At 39.8% G+C, this 17,051-nt stretch overlaps 2 protein-coding genes across 2 annotated transcripts; both read left to right on the top strand.

Moving 5' to 3' along the window:
- Nucleotides 1–7,891, top strand: pgfa (placental growth factor a). The gene is made up of 8 exons (XM_044105983.1): nucleotides 1–170; nucleotides 2,172–2,249; nucleotides 4,169–4,202; nucleotides 4,434–4,630; nucleotides 4,711–4,772; nucleotides 4,849–4,875; nucleotides 4,954–5,016; nucleotides 7,516–7,891. Exons 2-8 carry the CDS (start codon nucleotides 2,208–2,210, stop codon nucleotides 7,532–7,534), a joined length of 444 nt encoding a protein of 147 aa, XP_043961918.1. The 5' UTR covers nucleotides 1–170; nucleotides 2,172–2,207; the 3' UTR covers nucleotides 7,535–7,891.
- A 1,236-nt stretch (nucleotides 7,892–9,127) lies between these two features.
- On the top strand, nucleotides 9,128–17,019 carry cipcb (CLOCK-interacting pacemaker b). Its single transcript, XM_044105984.1, has 4 exons — nucleotides 9,128–9,470; nucleotides 10,911–11,078; nucleotides 11,165–11,349; nucleotides 12,392–17,019. The coding sequence occupies exons 2-4, from the start codon at nucleotides 10,982–10,984 to the stop codon at nucleotides 13,238–13,240; spliced, it is 1,131 nt and encodes a 376-aa protein (XP_043961919.1). The 5' UTR covers nucleotides 9,128–9,470; nucleotides 10,911–10,981; the 3' UTR covers nucleotides 13,241–17,019.
- Nucleotides 17,020–17,051: the final 32 nt, after the last annotated feature.

Genomic DNA, 17,051 nt, shown 5'->3' on the forward strand with positions numbered 1-17,051 from the left:
TGAGTAGAAACTGCTCCACTGGTCTGGCATCAAATCCCACTTCTTCCCTGCGTGAGGTTGCACCACGCTCAAATGCCAAGTCGTCAGAAAATATCAACAAGACCACAAACTGTGAGCAAGCAGTACCTCTCTCAGGACACTCACCGGGCCTTGAACATCACATCCGTCTGGTAAAAATACCCAACAGTTAAACAAGACGGACCTGAAACAGTTTTCGAAAGACTCCTTGTTTAAATCATTGCTTCTCCCAAACCTTTTGGTTCAAGCGAGATTTGAGAACCTGGTTACTCTTTTCTTTTCTTTTTCTTTTTTTCTTTAAGCTTGTTTGTTTCTAAAAGTCAGGACAGGCAAGAACGTGTCCAAGTCTGTGGCAATAATTTTTTACAAGCCTAGATTTTGTGTAATGAGAGCTCAGCTGACTCAACAGCAGAGTTAACGGTGATTGTGGTCAGATGGCGCGCTGCTTCCATCTTTGTTTTCGTCTTTACAGAGATTGACTGCAACAACAACAAGTCAGTCCAATTATCCGGTAAGCAGCACTTAAGCTCATCTGAGCTCGTCCGTAGAAATGTGAAAGCAGAGAGAGGGAACAATTTTGTACACTCACGCAAACCGTGCGCTAAATTTCGACAGTCACGCACGCCGTTATTGATAACCTCGGGTCTTCCGTGCAGCACAAGACCTGGCCCACATCAGAAAAAAACAACAAAAAAAACAAGGCTTTAACTAACAACTAGATACAGATGTGGAGCCTGATCGGCCGTGTGCAGGCAGATGTTCGTGAGAGCCAGGATCAGGTTACAAGGTCGAAACGAAGAACTCTGATGGTTTAAATTCATTTTGTGTCAGTCACACGAGGCACGGCATTTTCACGTGTCGTTAGAAGCAACGCCGCTCTTTTTTCCCCTCTTTTCTTTTTCACATGAGAGTATTTATCGCCAACACCGCATCAGACAGTCACACACGCCATGATGACCATTTTCCAGCTTGGACGAGTCTCAACAGACTCTTAACCTGGAAAAGGAAATAAAACAGGCTGAACCAATCTCCATAGTTAAGTTCATTTGCACATGTCTGTCACTCAGGATGACGGACATCCTGATGCGATGCGGTGCTTTGCAAAATTAGTGGTAAAGAATTACGTTTAGGGAAAAAAAAGTGGGGCATATAAAAGAAAGTGGGGAGGATTACGGTAAATAAGTTTATTCCTCTGCCTTCCTAAGTTTCAATCAAATATAAAAAAAGAAATGATTTGGTATCTGAGTGGCGAATGAAACAAACGAGTAACCTAACCATTTGCACATTTTGTCATGTTGCAAACCTCAAATATGAGTGATGTTTACTGAGAAAAAGCCCAAATTAAAAACAGAACAATAAAAGCCTGAAAAGAATAATCTAGATTTCCATTCAGTCGCCTTTTACTCCAATACCCTTAAATAAAATTCAGCTGACCCAGAATATTCGTAATTCAATAAATTGCAAGCCATGTTTGTCCTATTAAAAGGTTCAAGAATAATCTTTTGAGCATGTGTGAAACATACTTTTGCATTCTAAAAGCAAATATATATTTTTTAATAGTCAGATGTAATATTGTCATTTTAAATCTCATGTCTACATGTAAAATTTCCGCTTACATTAGCTGTAGGTGGAAATTCATCATGAAGACTTACAAACAGCCATCTGCTAATAAATAATCTATGCACTGTGTTTCTCTTAGTGTTCACGTTCCTGGATTATGTTGACTTTTCAGTAACATTCTAAGGTTTTTAACTGGTCTGTAATGTCAGCATTAGAAATCTCCCAAAACAAAACACCTGACAAACTTTGGGAGAAGAAAACAAATCTGTGTAAAGACACATTTTCAGCACAACCAGCAGACCATGACCGATGGTTGATTGGCTCACTTTTATCCAAGCTTTCTAGAGCTGTGTTTGAGTCGCACACTCTCGGTAGATGTAGGTTTCATCGCCCATGAGTAAGTCGACGGAAGTCGATGCAATTTTGTCTGAAAAGGAGTCATTTGCTCAATTTCCTCAGGAATTCTGACGGTGGTTTCCGCTTAATCACTGGCTATCCATATAAACCCTCTTGCAACTGCGGCGGCTCCATTTCCCAGCCGCTCCACGCCCCGTTAGTTTTACGTTTTTCATTTCTTCCTGACTGCCTGGCAGACAGGACAGGGTCGACTCGTCCTCTTCAGTGGCGCCATGTATCTCCTGCTGGTTCCTCTGCTGCTGACTCCAGTCCAAGTAAGAGGATTTTTCTTTCTTTATTTTATTCATAAAAGCTCACTCTTTCCTCCATGTTTCTGTTTTTTGTGCATTCCGACTTTGTTTTTTTTTGGGGGGGGTTTTCCACAGTCAAGTAGACCTTTTCAGGCTCTCCGGGTTGCATGAAGCAGCAGAACGAGTTTGTGCAGGATTATTTATTCTACCTGATTTCACACATTTTCTCAGATATTTACAGTTTTCATGAGATTACAGTCACAAACTGTACTTTTGAGCACATGCAAAAGTCTGACCTCTGGAGTTGCAAGTGGCCCTTAAGGCCCTTCATAGTGGCTCTCAATAACTTTGGCCAAAAACAAATTGACTAATGTTTTATTTAATAATAAGGTAGTTAAAATAGCTAATTTTACCAGTTTTTGTGTTTTCTCTGCATTATATCAGAGGAGTAATAGACATTTTTCTTGTTCTCTCGTTTGTTTAGTTCCGTAATTATGCTGCATTTTACATTTATTTCCAGATAATTAATTTGTTCCCTTTTTTCCTAAAGATTCGTTATTTTCTTCTTCTTCTCTAGAACCTTAAATAGAAATGAGACTCGACTTAGTCAGAACACATATTACTTATTCCTTTTTACAGCAGGCATCTGGAAAACAACGAAGAGAATCCAGAGCATAACGCCTCTGAGAACCGCAGTCTTAGAAGAGAAAGCCCACAGCATCACAGATTAGCTACCGGGCTTTACAGTATTTATCTTATATTTCATGGCGAACCCAGTGGGCGTGTTCGTTGCCAAAAAAAAAAAGCTTCATCTTAAGTCTCATTTGATCAAAAGATTTCCATTTAGAGTCCCAGTAATGCTCCACAAACTTTGTGCTTCTGCTAATAGAACAGAAGGTGTTATTATTATTTTAACCTGTTTTCCTACTGAATAAAATATTAAATCTCCACAGTGACACTGAGTTTCCAAAATGGTGTTCAGGGTTTCCTACTTTGATGCGTGATAGTATTTTTTATTTTTGCAATGACGTCTGGTTTTTACTATTATCATGAACGCAGCTGTTACACGCAGCTGGTTCAGGTTCTCTTGCATCAGACTTAAGCACGACTTCCTAAATAGTCAGGAACACATTGCAACTACTCACAAGAATTAACTGAGAGCAGCAATTACAGGAAGAAATTATGATTTGATTCTAAGACATGCTCTGGTTAAGCAAACAGAAAAATCCAAGTACCTTTAATTATCAGAGAGCTCAGTTTACCTGATGTCCCTGAATGAACACTTAATCACATCTTATTCCAATTTTATAGCAATTTCTGGTAGAGTTAGGTTTGAAGTAATCTTTTAAAATAGCAAACATGTTTCTTTCACTGGACTTTATTGTAACGGTTTGGAGTAAAGAATGACAATTTGATATGTATATTGTAAATAAAAACAGATGCATAACATGGAAGAGTTTAGAACCACAGAAAAATAATGTAATAATTCTTTTTCTTTAATGTGATTTCTTCTGGATTTAACCAATATGTATTCACAATCAATGCTCTTTTTACAGAATGGTGTTAGTTTTGAAAGAGCGGTCTTGTTTGATTCTCTCGCAAAAACAAACTTACTGCTTGATTTTTTAAAAATTTTTTTTAAATGACTTCAAATCCGAATCTGCTGCGGGGTGTGAATAATTTTGGGCCCTACTGGACGCAACAACATTTAGTATCCCCCCCCCCCCAAAAAAAAAAAACAAAATTAAAAATCAAATGCTCCACCACCACCACTAGAGGGAGCTGTGCGACTGCCAGACGCAATTCCTCAAACTCCATTTGCTGCACATTTGCTTTGTACTTGTGGCCTAATCGTCGCAGAAATAAAAAGCGACCACACATGCGTATTGCTCTGCAAAATGATCTATTTTTGTTTATTTCTTTATTTGTTTGTTTCTATTTAGATGCTCAATCTTCCAGGGAAGGAAAGGCCAGCGGGTAGGAATGACACACTAATTGATTCTTGTTGATATAACTGCGTATTTTTCTTACCATTATTTACTACCCAGCGTTTATAGTTTTTTGCTTGTACTGCATATATTTTATGCCTTCTGTAAGAGATCTACCATTTTAATTTGTCTGAAGTATGTCTGTTCTGTTCTATATTTGATCCAAAGTGTCTCCTAACTTTTTTTTTATTTGTTTATTTATTTTCTTTTTTTTATGAAGCAATGGGATTCACGGAGGTGCTAAACAAGAGCTTTTGTCGACCGATTGAGCAGCATGTGAACGTGGAGACGGAGTTCCCCGGCGACGTGGAGGATTTCTACATACCTCATTGCGTCTCGCTGTTCCGCTGCTCTGGCTGCTGCATTGATGAGACTCGGGAGTGCTATCCCGTCGTTGAACGCAACATAACCTTGGAGGTGAGGAGCCATCACGGGCGCGTTCAGACGCAGGTGATTGCATGAAACGTTCACTTCCCCACCCTCCCTCCTGTCTGCAGGTGAGTCGGTCGAGTCAGGTCGTCAACCTCACGTTTGTGGAGCATCAGGAGTGTGGAGTGAGGTAGACTAATGTCAGACACACCTGGTTCGGTTTAGCTGCTATAAACTTGGAATATTAAAGTTGTTCTCCCTTTTAGGCTGAAAGAGTTTCGAAATAATACAAGGTCAGTAAGTGAAAGGTTTTCTCTTTTGGGATTGGAACTTATCTTTGACTTTGTGGTGATTTTGTTCCTCCTCCACAGCAACGAGGACTCTCTGAGGGACAGACCTCGAAGGAGGAAGCACAGAAGGAGAAGATGTGAAAAGTAAGACTGATCTAACTCCTTTTTCACGGTCTGTGCTGGGCATCTGTCATCGTTTTTTTTCTTGACATCTTGAACAAAGTACACATAGTACTGTCTGCCTTGTTGCTCATCACTTTAGAGGATCTTTAATCCAAAGCCATTTCCGGAAGGTCGCAGAAACGTTGACAGGTTAAACCAAGGATAAACATTCTACAGGTTTAAATTAGGAAAAAGAAATCAGTTCATTTCTGTCACCGGAAACATTGTTTGGAGCAGATCCCGAGATACTCCAGGGTGACTATAGAGTCTTAAAGGAGAAACTTGACTTTTTAACAATCTCCTTTTTGTTAAGCAATCAAACAAACTTCTAGGTGGTTCTGTAAAGTAATTATTTCCATTTAGGAAGATTCTCAGGAAGAGAAACTGAATAACTCCACAAGACCAGCAGCTACTAAATTAGACTAGGTGTGGTACATTAGGTATAAATGATGGTCGAACATATGAGTAGACTCCCACTAATATTTGGAAACCACATGTTGCCATCAATAAGCTTGACAGAATGGCGTCAATATGTGGTCAAATACCAGGATGGATATTTGACCATTCTATGAAATAAGTTAGTTTTTCTGGCAACTTGACTTTAAGGTGCAGTCCGTGTATTTTCACCAGACCATTCCATTTCCAGGTCTGACACCATGGTAATATCCACATTTCAACCATCTACTGACTGCAGAAATTGGAGATAGTTCTAGCATTTTTAAGAAGATGACTTCCCTCCTCTTTGTGCATTTCATCAGAACCACTGAGACAGAGCAGTGCTGCCCCACTTGCAGTCACTGCAGGTCACTGCAGATTTTCGTCAAGTCCGTCGAAACAGAATGTGTCGAGAGCAGAACAGAGGAAGTATTTTCAGCCATAAACTCAATAGGATCTACTTTATAAAGAAAACAAGTCAATAACACACAGAATCTAATAGCTAAAACTTATATACCAGTCATGCTTTTAACAATACTGTATGTTACAGACGCTCACATCCTCAACTCACAACGCGAACTGTGAACCATCTGGCAAACGTTTTGGAAGCCGTGAAGATTTCAAACTTAGTTGGTCCCTACATCAGTCAGATTTTAAATAAAGGAGGCACGTGGTGTTTTGTCATGCTGCCGATGCTCTGGTCTGATTTCTTGGTTTGTTTACTCGCTGCGATGTTTGCGAGAATGTGCGATATCTTATTGAGCAAAATGTGTTTTTGATTTTACTGGTGTGTTTTAACGGCTTTATTTAGCGTATGATGTCCAAGTTAAATGTTCCCTTGGGGACAACAAAGTATACATCCATGCTACTTTTACTTTACCCAACTTCATGTTGTATTAAGTTCTTTATCTCGATTAAATAGGAGAATGTTTCTAGGTATTTAATGGTCTCTTCCAGTGCTAAGTAATATCTGCATCTGTGGTGTCACTACCAGCCATTTTCTTTTTGGGGAAGCGAGAGAGAGAGAGAGAGAGAGAGAGAGAGAGAGTTTGAGGAATTTAGGTCAACAGCTTGCAGCACTGCCTGCAGGGCGTCGCCAGCGCCTCTGCTTCACAAAAGGAGAATGCAGCAGTAGGAACGCGTGCATTTTCCAAACCACTTCACCTGGAATCTGGTTATTTTGGGACTTCGGGTCACTGGGAGGGTACCGCTGAATTCAACAGTATGTTTGGTTTCCCTGGAAACATACAGATGCGTTAGTTCATGATTCACACGTGCCAGAGAGATCATTTCACTACATTTAAATGTGATTTAGATCCATTATCTCCTTATCGACTCTCCAAAACGTCAACAAAAAGTCCCTTCCAAACATATTCACCGACTTTTTAACCTTTTTGCACGTTGTCACGACAACTCCAAACTTCAGTGCAAAACTCTGTGTGATAGATGAACACAAGGGATTTGTCAACAGCGAAGCAGAAGGGTTTTGATGTTTTCTGTGAATCTGAAAAGTGTGGCCTGGATTCAGATTCGTACCCCACTCTGAGCAGCCTGTTGCATATCTAGAGAATCCCATTTCTGCCCGTTCTTCTCTGCAAAATAACAATGCACGGGCACTATATAAAAACGTATCTGTTACACCTTGAACACGTTTTCTGTCGCTTTTAACTAAACATAACTCAACAGGAGGCTGCTGGGAAAACAGAGAATATTTGACATGCTCTGTGCAGGAATACATTGGATGTTTTCCAACCCCTAAAACTTGAGGGGCGGAGGAAGGAAATATTCACTCTGGGTCCTAATTATGAAAGAACCGCCACTGGCTCCATCTGTCTCCCATTTTGGCCAGAGTCCCATCTCAACTTTTAGTTGCTTCCTAGATTCATTTCAAGCATTTCAATGCATCAAACAAAACCAAAGCAAATGAACACCAGGTGTTTTCTAAGCGAGTAAGAATCTGAAATTCAGTTGGAATAAGGGAACAACAGATGCTGTCATGCAGTTCACAGCGGTTTGAATTGATTTCCTTGTATTTTGTCTTTCCAGGTGCCGGTTCTCTCACTAGACGGTACATCTTCATCGACGGAAACGTCATTTGGGATCAATATTTCCATCCCCTGTACATAGATAACTTCCTGCATTCATCCCCCCAGAGGCCAGTTCTTCTTCTGCAAGCTTCTCTTCATTATTTATCAAAGAAAAAGGATCAGCCTTAGATCCTGGCTGCTACTTGTTTTGGACCAAAGTCAACTTAGTCTTTCACACCTAGATATTCTCATGTGAAGTTTGGACAATGGACCTAAACTACAGAACACAGAAGACGTTTATTTAAACTTTTATATATATATAGACAACGAATAATGTACAATCGGCAAGGCATATGTGTATTTTTTTTAAGGTTTTGTTTAATTAAATAATGAGTTCAGTGAATAAAAATATGTGTAAACAACAGTGATTCCCTATGGTCTTTATCTGAGTGTCAGTAAACACTCTGAGACATTCAGGGCATTTAGACAACCCTTAAGCTTTTTCACATGTTGCACCTCATGTAACAACACCAAACTTTAATGTATGCTTGTGATTTCATGTGATACGCTAACAGAAGGTGGGCATAACTGAAAACACACGAAAGGATTCATAGTTTTCAAATTCTTACCAGTTCAGCACTGCAATTTTTACATGCAGACAAGCTCAAATTTAATCAGATCACCTTAATGACCTCATTGTCTTTCCACATATTCCAAGTTGGATTTAGGTTTTGACTTTGACTGTCTCTATGTTCAAAGCTTAGGATATTGTTTTGTCCTGGCTGATTTGTTGCTTTATCTTGATGTGTTTTGCTCACTTAGGTTGTCTAACAAAACTTTTGAGACCTTCACAGAAAAGTCACATTTAAACTGAGCAGTTGTAGCATGACCAAGGATACATTTGTGAAGAACTTGGTTGGCTCTTCCCATACCGTTTAAAAAGCATTCTGTCACTAGCACAAACGTGAAATGATACAGATGTGGTTAGGTTTATGTGTCTCAATTAGCAGCACAACAGAGTGAACTTGGTATAATTTTTTTTTGTCAAAGTCAAGCCATTGTTTGATTTTCTGTTTTCAAATGTGGCATTAGTTTAAACTTAAAAGAGATTTTGAATATGAAAGACCTTTTCTTTCCAGAAGCCGTTCAGATTTGCTCTCCCTAAGTACGGATTCATAATTTTCCTCAGCGTAAAGATGTGCATAAAGATTAAGATAGGAGCAGAATGCGCGCACGTGTTGCCTCCTTGTTTTTATGGGCAAAGTAAAACAGAGCTTTGTTTACTCGACGAGACACGCTGCAGCAGAGATAACTAGCAGCTCTGCTTGGGTTACCGCCAGGCCAAACTTTTAATACACCAGACGCTCTCACGTCACTGTGCTGCTCTACGTTGGCAGCTCAGTGTACAGTTCTAATCCCAATGGCAAGACAAACGCGTAGTCCTCAACTTGCCACACATTTGGCTGTAGTCACGTTTTTCAGCTGCTGGCGGCTCCAGCCAATCAGAGACCCGGACTGTGGTCACATGGGAAGGGGTGGCAGCTAAAACAATGTGACGTACCGGGTGCTGCTGACGTGGCCACGCCCTCAAGCACCAAATATGGAGCCACAGCTGAACTAAATATATTATTTCATCCCGTTTTGGGTTTAAATAACAAAAAAGGTGGATTATAGAAGTGGAAACAATTTACTATTATTAACACATTTTTTGTTTTGAAGCAAACAGGACAGTTAGAGAGCGTCTGCCGTCGACTGTCGCCACCGTGCTCCGCATGTGAGCTAGAGGACGGGGGAGGAGCGCTGGGTCCCGTGTACAGCACCGTGGAACAGCCCCGTCCAGACTGAAGCTGGGCGGTTGCAGTTAACCACCGTACTGAGGAAGACTAAAAGGGTCAGCCGTTACTTCAACCCGAATAAAGGTTCCTTATTTTGTGTTTTTCATACCGCCTCTTTGGAAGAACATCTCAACTAAAAGTACGTGTGTTGTTTTGTTTTCTCTGTAATGTCCGTATTGTTGTTTTTCCAGCATTTTAGACGACTCACACTTCATGGGAGTCGTCCCTCATTAGCATGTCTTAGCCTCTGCACCGTAAGCTTTAAGTATCTCACTACAGTTCGGCGAAAAAATAATGCTGTCGACTTTTTCCGCTTTATTAAATGCTAATTTGTTTGTCCTTGTTAAGTCACAAACATGGAGTTTCACACTGCTTGGTAATTTACGTGTGTGAAGTTTGGTTTTCTGCCAACGTTTACACTACCGTCAGGATTAGTGAAGACTGAGGACGAGCGTCAAACTTGTATCCAGTTGTATACGTCAATGTCGGATTATCCAGAAAATGTTTATAAATTAAATAATGGTTAAATTCTTCCAACATGTGCCTTGCTTGGGTATTCATTCCCTTTGAACTTTTTCCATATTGTGTCACGTTACAACGCCACATTTCTGGGTTTTATTTGATGGATCAATACCAAAATCCTTAAAGAAAATGTGGCTACATTATGTTAAAAAATATTTAGAAAAAAAAAACACCTCTTCACTCTGATACCTCTAAATAAAATCCAGAAGCCGAGTAGCAGCTAGAAGCCTTGCGGCAGATTTGGGGGAGCTGCAGAGATTCTGAGCTCAGGTAGAAACAATCTGAGACAACAACAACTATTTGTGCATCCCACAAACCTGAAACCTTCTGGCATTTTTCCAACCCTAAAAGTGGTTGGAAAAATGACACATTCCCAGGCTGGACCGTGATATTGACAACATCACTCTGTAGAGATGTAGAAGTTATATCTTGCAGTTATAACTGCAAGATATAACTGCAAGCTGGATTTCCAGCAGCGTGAAAATCCAGCTAGAAATGGGTTTAGTCAAAGCATGTTCATGTGTAAGAGTCGCCCAGACTAAGTCTAGACCTGAATCTGTGGCAAGACTTGAAAAGTGCTACTCTGATCCGTCAAACCTGACCTTGCTTCAGCTGGTTTGCTAAGAAAAGGGATAAAAATGTGAGATACAGGGAGAGACATACTGCTAAAGAATAGCATCTGTAATAGTTTGCAAGATACTTTTTAGCAGCTTATTGAATTCTAGTTCCAATTCAATATGTCTCTTGAAAATGATCTCAAAATAACAATATTATTGTTTATTGCAATAATTTCTTGGACAGCTTATCATCTAGCATCTAGACAGATGTAGCACTGCTACCTTAGCAGTCCACTGTAAAATGGAGATGATAACGTAACGCGATCACAACTAAACATGGAAGAAAGTATTTGTAGTGTTTTTAGTTTGTTGCTTAGTTGTAATCACCAATATTTACATGCAACTTTTCAATGTTGCTGCTTGTGTTTTTAGCTACTTACCACAGCGTCATACGCCACCTGTTTGAAAAGTGGGTCAACTTAGTGTTGTTTTGTCTGCAGCTTTCGCATTTGATATGCCGAACTAGTTTTGTGGGAGCTTGTGGACGAGAGGACAGCGAAGAAGGACGAGGATGATGAGCACCAAGAGGAAGGCAGAGAGTCTCCGACCTTGCATCATGAAGTGCGGAGGCTCCCAGGTGGACTCGGAAAGAGACTCTGGATTCTCAGGTTCTCTCCCCGACCCGTAGAGCGTTCTGAGGAAAACTCCAGACGTCCCGGTGGAACCGCAGCTAAATTTTCTGTGTGCCCTACAGACGCCAGCTCAGAACACCAGAGCACCATGGACACCACAGACTCTGAGGATTCTCCTCAGCCCAGAGGGCAGAAAGGGGCGACGGGTGCCGGTTCAGGTCCAAAGCCCTCCCAGCTGGCTGTGGTTGGAGGTTCCTACTCCGGACTCTCGCCTATGATCATAATGAACAACGTTGTGCTCAAGCAGGTAACAGGATGAAACCTCCGCTCTGAAATGTGCAACTTCTGATTAATGTTCTATCAATTCTATCTGCTGAGTTTTTTATTTTTATTTAACCACTTATTAGACTTAATCTCAATCTCTGCTTAATTTGAACATCAATACAGTGTAGGGCTGATCTGTTGAGTATTTATTGGATTAGCTGAATAGCAAAAGGAGATTTTTTCTCCCCCTGAATTTTAACCACAAAGTTAAAATGATGCCACCCAAAAAAAAAAAAAAAATATATATATATATATATATATGTATGTATGTATGTATGTTTGGCTTAATTACTACTCTAAGTATGATGTTCTTATGGCCTTTATTGACTATATAATCCAGTTAATCAATTACTAAATCAGTTGACAGTTATTTCAGTAATAAATCACAATTGATCCAAATAATCTTCTTAAACTTTTATGTTAATACTTTTCTGCTTTTTCTGCAAGTCCCAACTTTGATAATTTGATCAGATAAACTCTTATGTTTATGTTTTATATTGGTCTTTGAGTGCTCTCTAAGATAAAATGTATTAAAATAAAAAACCTTTTATTATAGTTTAGCAGGAAACTCGGAGTGCTGAATTCTCAGCACTCCGAGTTTCAACATAAGAGCCGACTAAATATTACATCCAAGTAGTCCTTTGCAAATGCAATATCAGTTATAATAACACTGGGACGACTGTTTGATATACTGTTCAACTTTTCTGAGATGGATTTTGATGCAGTAGAAAATACTGAGATATCGACGTTGCACATGGAAAATGTATTTTTAAAATGTTACTGATTTGATTCCAGTTTGCTGAAATGAACGTGATGAAAATGTTTGAGCTGTTCAGAGGAACACCAGGAGTCAGAAACCTGTTGAGTTTATTGTTGTCTCTTTAGGACATTTCCATAAAACTAATGTAAACAAGTTATTTGTCCCCAAAGATCACCTGGTTTAATTTAGCATTTAAAGATTTGGAAATGAAATGAAGAGTAGAAGCGGTTCTATGTGTAAACCTGTCGCCCTCCTTCCTCTGCAGCCTGTGGAGAACCCGCCCTCTCTGAAGCCGTGGGGCTTCAGGCCCGCTGTGGAAGTGGTGCAGCCCGTGGTGCCGCAGCCGCAGGTGGTCTTTCTGCAGCCGGTGGTCTCCCGTCAAGCCTCGCCATCCTCCAAGAAGACCACCTCCAAGCACAGACGCTCCAAAAAGTATCTTCCCATCTTAAAATCCTACCCTAAGATCGCCCCTCATCCTGGGGACAGCTCTGCTTCCTCAGGAAGAGGAACCGCTTCTTCTTCTTCTTCTTCCTCCTCCTCCACCACCTCTTCTACATCGGGGTCAGAGAAATGTAGCTTGTTGACCTCCAACCTTTGGGAACAATGTTCGAGAGAGAAGACGCAGAGATCTCTGTGTAGCAGCACCAGCAACTCCGGAGCGGCTTCCCCCAGTCTTCCTGGTACTCCCAGAACCATGTCCCCGCTGCTCCAGAACAGACTCTCCCTCCCCGCAGCAGAAGCCAGCAGCGGCGCCAAGCCCGCCACAGAGAGGCCTTCGCTGGCGGCCGACGCCCTGGCCTTCGGTCACTCCGAGAACCAGGCGCTCACGCTGGACAGCATCTCCTCTATGGAGTGCAACGCAAGCGACGGCAACCCGGACACCAAGAGGAAGCGCTTCTGCAACACGTACAACATCCTGAGCAAGTCGGGCCTGCTGGACATCACGCTCCGCACCAAGGAGCTGCTCCGGCAGAACCAAAGCACGCAGAGCGAGCTGGACCGGCTGAAGAAGCACACGGAGCTGTTCCTCCAGGCGCTGCAGAGTGGGGACACCAGCGTCTGCATGAAGCTGCTCTCCAGTCTCCAGGAGGAGGACAGAGCTGCTCAGCTGTGAGCCGATAGACTCAGAGGAAGACCAGGAAGTGCGGGGGAGAGGAGGGTGTGTGGCGCGGCGAGGCAGATGGGCTGAAAGTAATGAGCTCTGCATTAGCGCCCCCTCCCCCAGACGCACAGACAGACAACACACTGTGGCCTACATTTCAGCAGTCATTTGCCTTCGGGTCGCTTCCTGATGCACCAAACTAACCTAAAAATCATCAAAGCACTTGTTCGCTTGCACTCTACTTGTACAATGTTCCGTAACACTGGAGCTGGATCCTGCAAATTTCCTTCACTAATGCATCTGAGGAACAGATTCAGTCCAAAGTCTTCTTGCAATGCACAAAAAGAATTTCTAATATATTTGGTTAATTAAAGCATCAACAAACATTAATTACTACAAACTCCAAAACGCAACTTTCTAGAAGCTTTTTATCTAACCAGGCTGTAAAAGGATTCATTGCGACTCTGTGCTAATAAACTGGGTTGTGATAATTAGGCATGCACAGATCCACGTTTTTCACTTCAGATACAGAAATGATGCCGATCTGATACAGAAAAACAGCTGAATTGACTTAAAACTTTTCTTTTAAAAAAAAAAAAAAAACCACAGACATGAATCTACTGAATTACAAATGTATTAAATAACTGTACCAGCACAGCACACATAAATACACCAATAGCTTCATAATCTTGGTCAAACATGTAAAAACAACTTTTTTCAGAAAGTGCAATTAGGAATGCTAAATATAGTGTGAAATAAAGCACAAAGCGTAGAATTAGACTGGATAGATCTACCCTTATGAATTGGACACATTTTCATTGATTTCTTTTCCATATCGGATCAATACAAATATTAATATCGGATCGGTTCATCTCTAGTGTGTATAGATTATGCCCCCTGCTGCTAAGTTGTGCCTCCTCCTGCAGAGATGGTCACAAATGCATTTGTTTTGTTTTTTTATTTAAGCTTAACATTTTTGAAAGATTAACAAACTTTTACAGCTGTAATCACTTTAATCTGAATGCCAGAATATAGATGCTGGAAGATATTCCAACTTTTACGAGTTTAAATCTCTGTTTAAAAAGGCTTTGAAAAGAGATCTGCTTGGTCTTTGTCTCCATGGATACGCTTAAAGAGGAGGTACACGCTTCCAATGATAAAATTTCTCCACATGTCACTGGATTTTATCAGTATATTTCAGTTAGCATTCTGTAAAACACTTCAATGTCGAGCCCAAGTTGAATGTTGTTTCCAATCAAAACTACAGAAGTTGACTGAAAATATGAACTCGAAGGAGCAAAAACTGAGATGACAGAGTAAAAATTCTGGCGATGTTCAGCTAGTATGAAACGATTAGCGAAATCTGCAGTGAGAGAAAAAACTAACGCAGAAACACAAATTTAGAGGCCAACAAAAAAAAAAGAGAACTTCATCCTAATGTTTCGCCTGATTTTCTGATAACAGGCCTTCTTGTTACATTATCTCTCATTCATTCGACTTTCTAAACATTCTTTCACAGGTGTGTTTAACTGACTCCAGGTTTGGACATGTGGAAAATATTAAGAGCATTTTTGCCTGTTTGTAGCATAAAACAGCCAAACGTGCATGAAGTGTACTTATCCTCTGCTCGTCACGAGGTTCTGTCCTAGCTGTTTTATGTTTAGTGTTTTTGTGTTGTGATCTCATCAGGTTGGCAGATGCTCCTGCTCAAATTGACTGGAGAAACAAAAAAAAAGCGTTTAACGACCAGTTAGATTCCTCTGTGATGACGGTTCACTGTCTTGGAGTTGAAACGTGTTTATTGGTCACTTCTGAACGGGTCTGTACTCTTTTCGTCAGCTTTATTGTTTTTAAATATTCAGAATAGTGTAAAGTAAGGTGACTGTGTCTGTTTTTATGTTGTCTCTTTTCTTTTTGCATATTTTTTTTAAAGTGTGTATTTAAATGTATTTTTGTTCTAAATGGCAGAAGTATCAGGGCAGCTACTGATGGAAGCCAGTAGTTTTCAACCTCTTCAATCCATATATATATATATATATATATTTTTTTTTTTTTTTTACTCTAAATTTAAAGTTGTTTTTAATAGATCATGGCCTTAAAATTTTAATTATGTGTAAGTTGAAGAAGAAATTTGCACTAAAATCTAAGAAAAGCTTTGAAGCAATTTGTGGCAGAATTAAATGGCAGCTGTGGCGCTGTAGCTTATTTAAGACGAACATCGTTTTTTTACTTTTTTATTTTTACACTAGGTGCATTACCAGACATTACAGCTGCACCGCCTGAACGGTGTGGTGATTTTTATTTTATTTATCTAACTGTAGTCAACTCGTAGCTCTTTGATATTTGTTGCTTATACTGAGATAAAGTGGTCCATATTTAAGATCACACGTAAAATGAGTTTTGTAATATTTCCATCTAACCTGCTGTAAATAGGAAAATGTTGTTTAAAAGGTATGCAATGGAGAATGTCAGACAATATTTCTTCAGAGCTCGAAAGTCGTCTTTGTTTGTAAATTACACATTTTATCCCATTTTAATGACTCTTTGCTTTAATAGACACGTCAACTACTCTGTTCTCCACACTGTCATTTAATATATGAGGCACAGTTCACACTATTAAATATTTTTATAATATAAAGTGGATGTTTTGTGGCTGCTTCACAAAATTGATTCAGCGTGAGCAAAGAGGAGCTTTGTGTAAAAGATATTAGAGGTCATCATCTCTCCTCCCATTGTTTTTCGCTGCGCTGCACCATTTCCACTATCAGCAGACCAGCTTTATGCTGTACAGTCTTCAACGTTTTACCGTCTGTCCCAATATTATATCCGTCGATCTGAATTGATCTCTACATGTTGATCGATATCCGGAAAACCTCACGAGTTGAAAGGTTTTCACCTTCTGACACAAAGACTCACCAAAACAAACCTTTTTGTTTTTCTCTCTGATACTATTTACTTGTCTGGTATTTGTCTACAAACAGTCTTGCAGGCGCTGGCTGACTTTTGACTTTGCTGCTCTAAAAGGCCACAGCTTAGATTGTTTTCCCCCCTCTAAACTAAATCAAATTTCTCATTTGTCATTTATTCTCTTTAAAGCCTTAAGATGTCCAGGGTAGCGAAGTGAAGCTTTTCATTTTGTGAAAACATAAAACGGTTTCACTATTTCAGCTTATCTGAAATGGTTCATTTGTAGAATGTCTCTGAGACGGAGATTAATAATCTATGATTTAATTTACATTATATAGTTTGATGGGCTTTAGCTGACTCAAAATTTAATGAATTTAATGAATAACACTAGTAGTCAAAAGATCATTGTAGTCATTGTGAAGTGGCCATATTTGGTCATGAGAATTTGCGATGTCAGCTTCCAAAATGTTGATTGAAACAGAATAGTTTTCATGTACAATGGGATACTTTTGAAATAAGCTTGAAAATTGGCAGCTTTAAATTCTCTTGTCTGTGTATTTTTTAAATGTTAAGAATTGGGATTGTTTATTAAAATGCACGAATGGCAATATAGATATTGCAAGCTAACATTTTTTAAAGGTGTGATAAATTTAAATGAGTTAATTTAATCGAGTCATTCTGACTTGCAAGCAATAAGTTCTCGTTTTCTAACATTTGTGGTTGGTGAACATAGAAAACTGACTAAATCATAACTTTGTATGGGCTTTAATGTGAACTCACTTCAATAAGACTGAGTTATGGTTTGGGTTAATATCCTGTTTTGTTTTGTATGTTTACATTTTGGTTGTAATTGCCTGTGTAATAAATATTATTTTGAAAAAATATATCCACATGAGAACCGTTTCTTATTTGGTCC

The sequence above is a fragment of the Gambusia affinis genome, linkage group LG22 (assembly GCF_019740435.1).
Source record: "Gambusia affinis linkage group LG22, SWU_Gaff_1.0, whole genome shotgun sequence".
Classification (NCBI taxonomy): Eukaryota; Metazoa; Chordata; class Actinopteri; order Cyprinodontiformes; family Poeciliidae; genus Gambusia; species Gambusia affinis.

Excerpts from the sequence above, each read along its gene's own strand:
- cipcb (XM_044105984.1), top strand. The coding sequence starts at position 10,982 with ATGATGAGCACCAAGAGGAAGGCAGAGAGTCTCCGACCTTGCATCATG. Across the intron at positions 11,079-11,164 it reads AAGAGACTCTGGATTCTCAG|ACGCCAGCTCAGAACACCAG; the intron begins GTTCTCTCCCCG and ends TGTGCCCTACAG. Across the intron at positions 11,350-12,391 it reads ACAACGTTGTGCTCAAGCAG|CCTGTGGAGAACCCGCCCTC; the intron begins GTAACAGGATGA and ends CTTCCTCTGCAG.
- pgfa (XM_044105983.1), top strand. The coding sequence starts at position 2,208 with ATGTATCTCCTGCTGGTTCCTCTGCTGCTGACTCCAGTCCAA. Across the intron at positions 4,203-4,433 it reads AGGGAAGGAAAGGCCAGCGG|CAATGGGATTCACGGAGGTG; the intron begins GTAGGAATGACA and ends TTTTTTATGAAG. Across the intron at positions 4,876-4,953 it reads GAGTTTCGAAATAATACAAG|CAACGAGGACTCTCTGAGGG; the intron begins GTCAGTAAGTGA and ends CCTCCTCCACAG.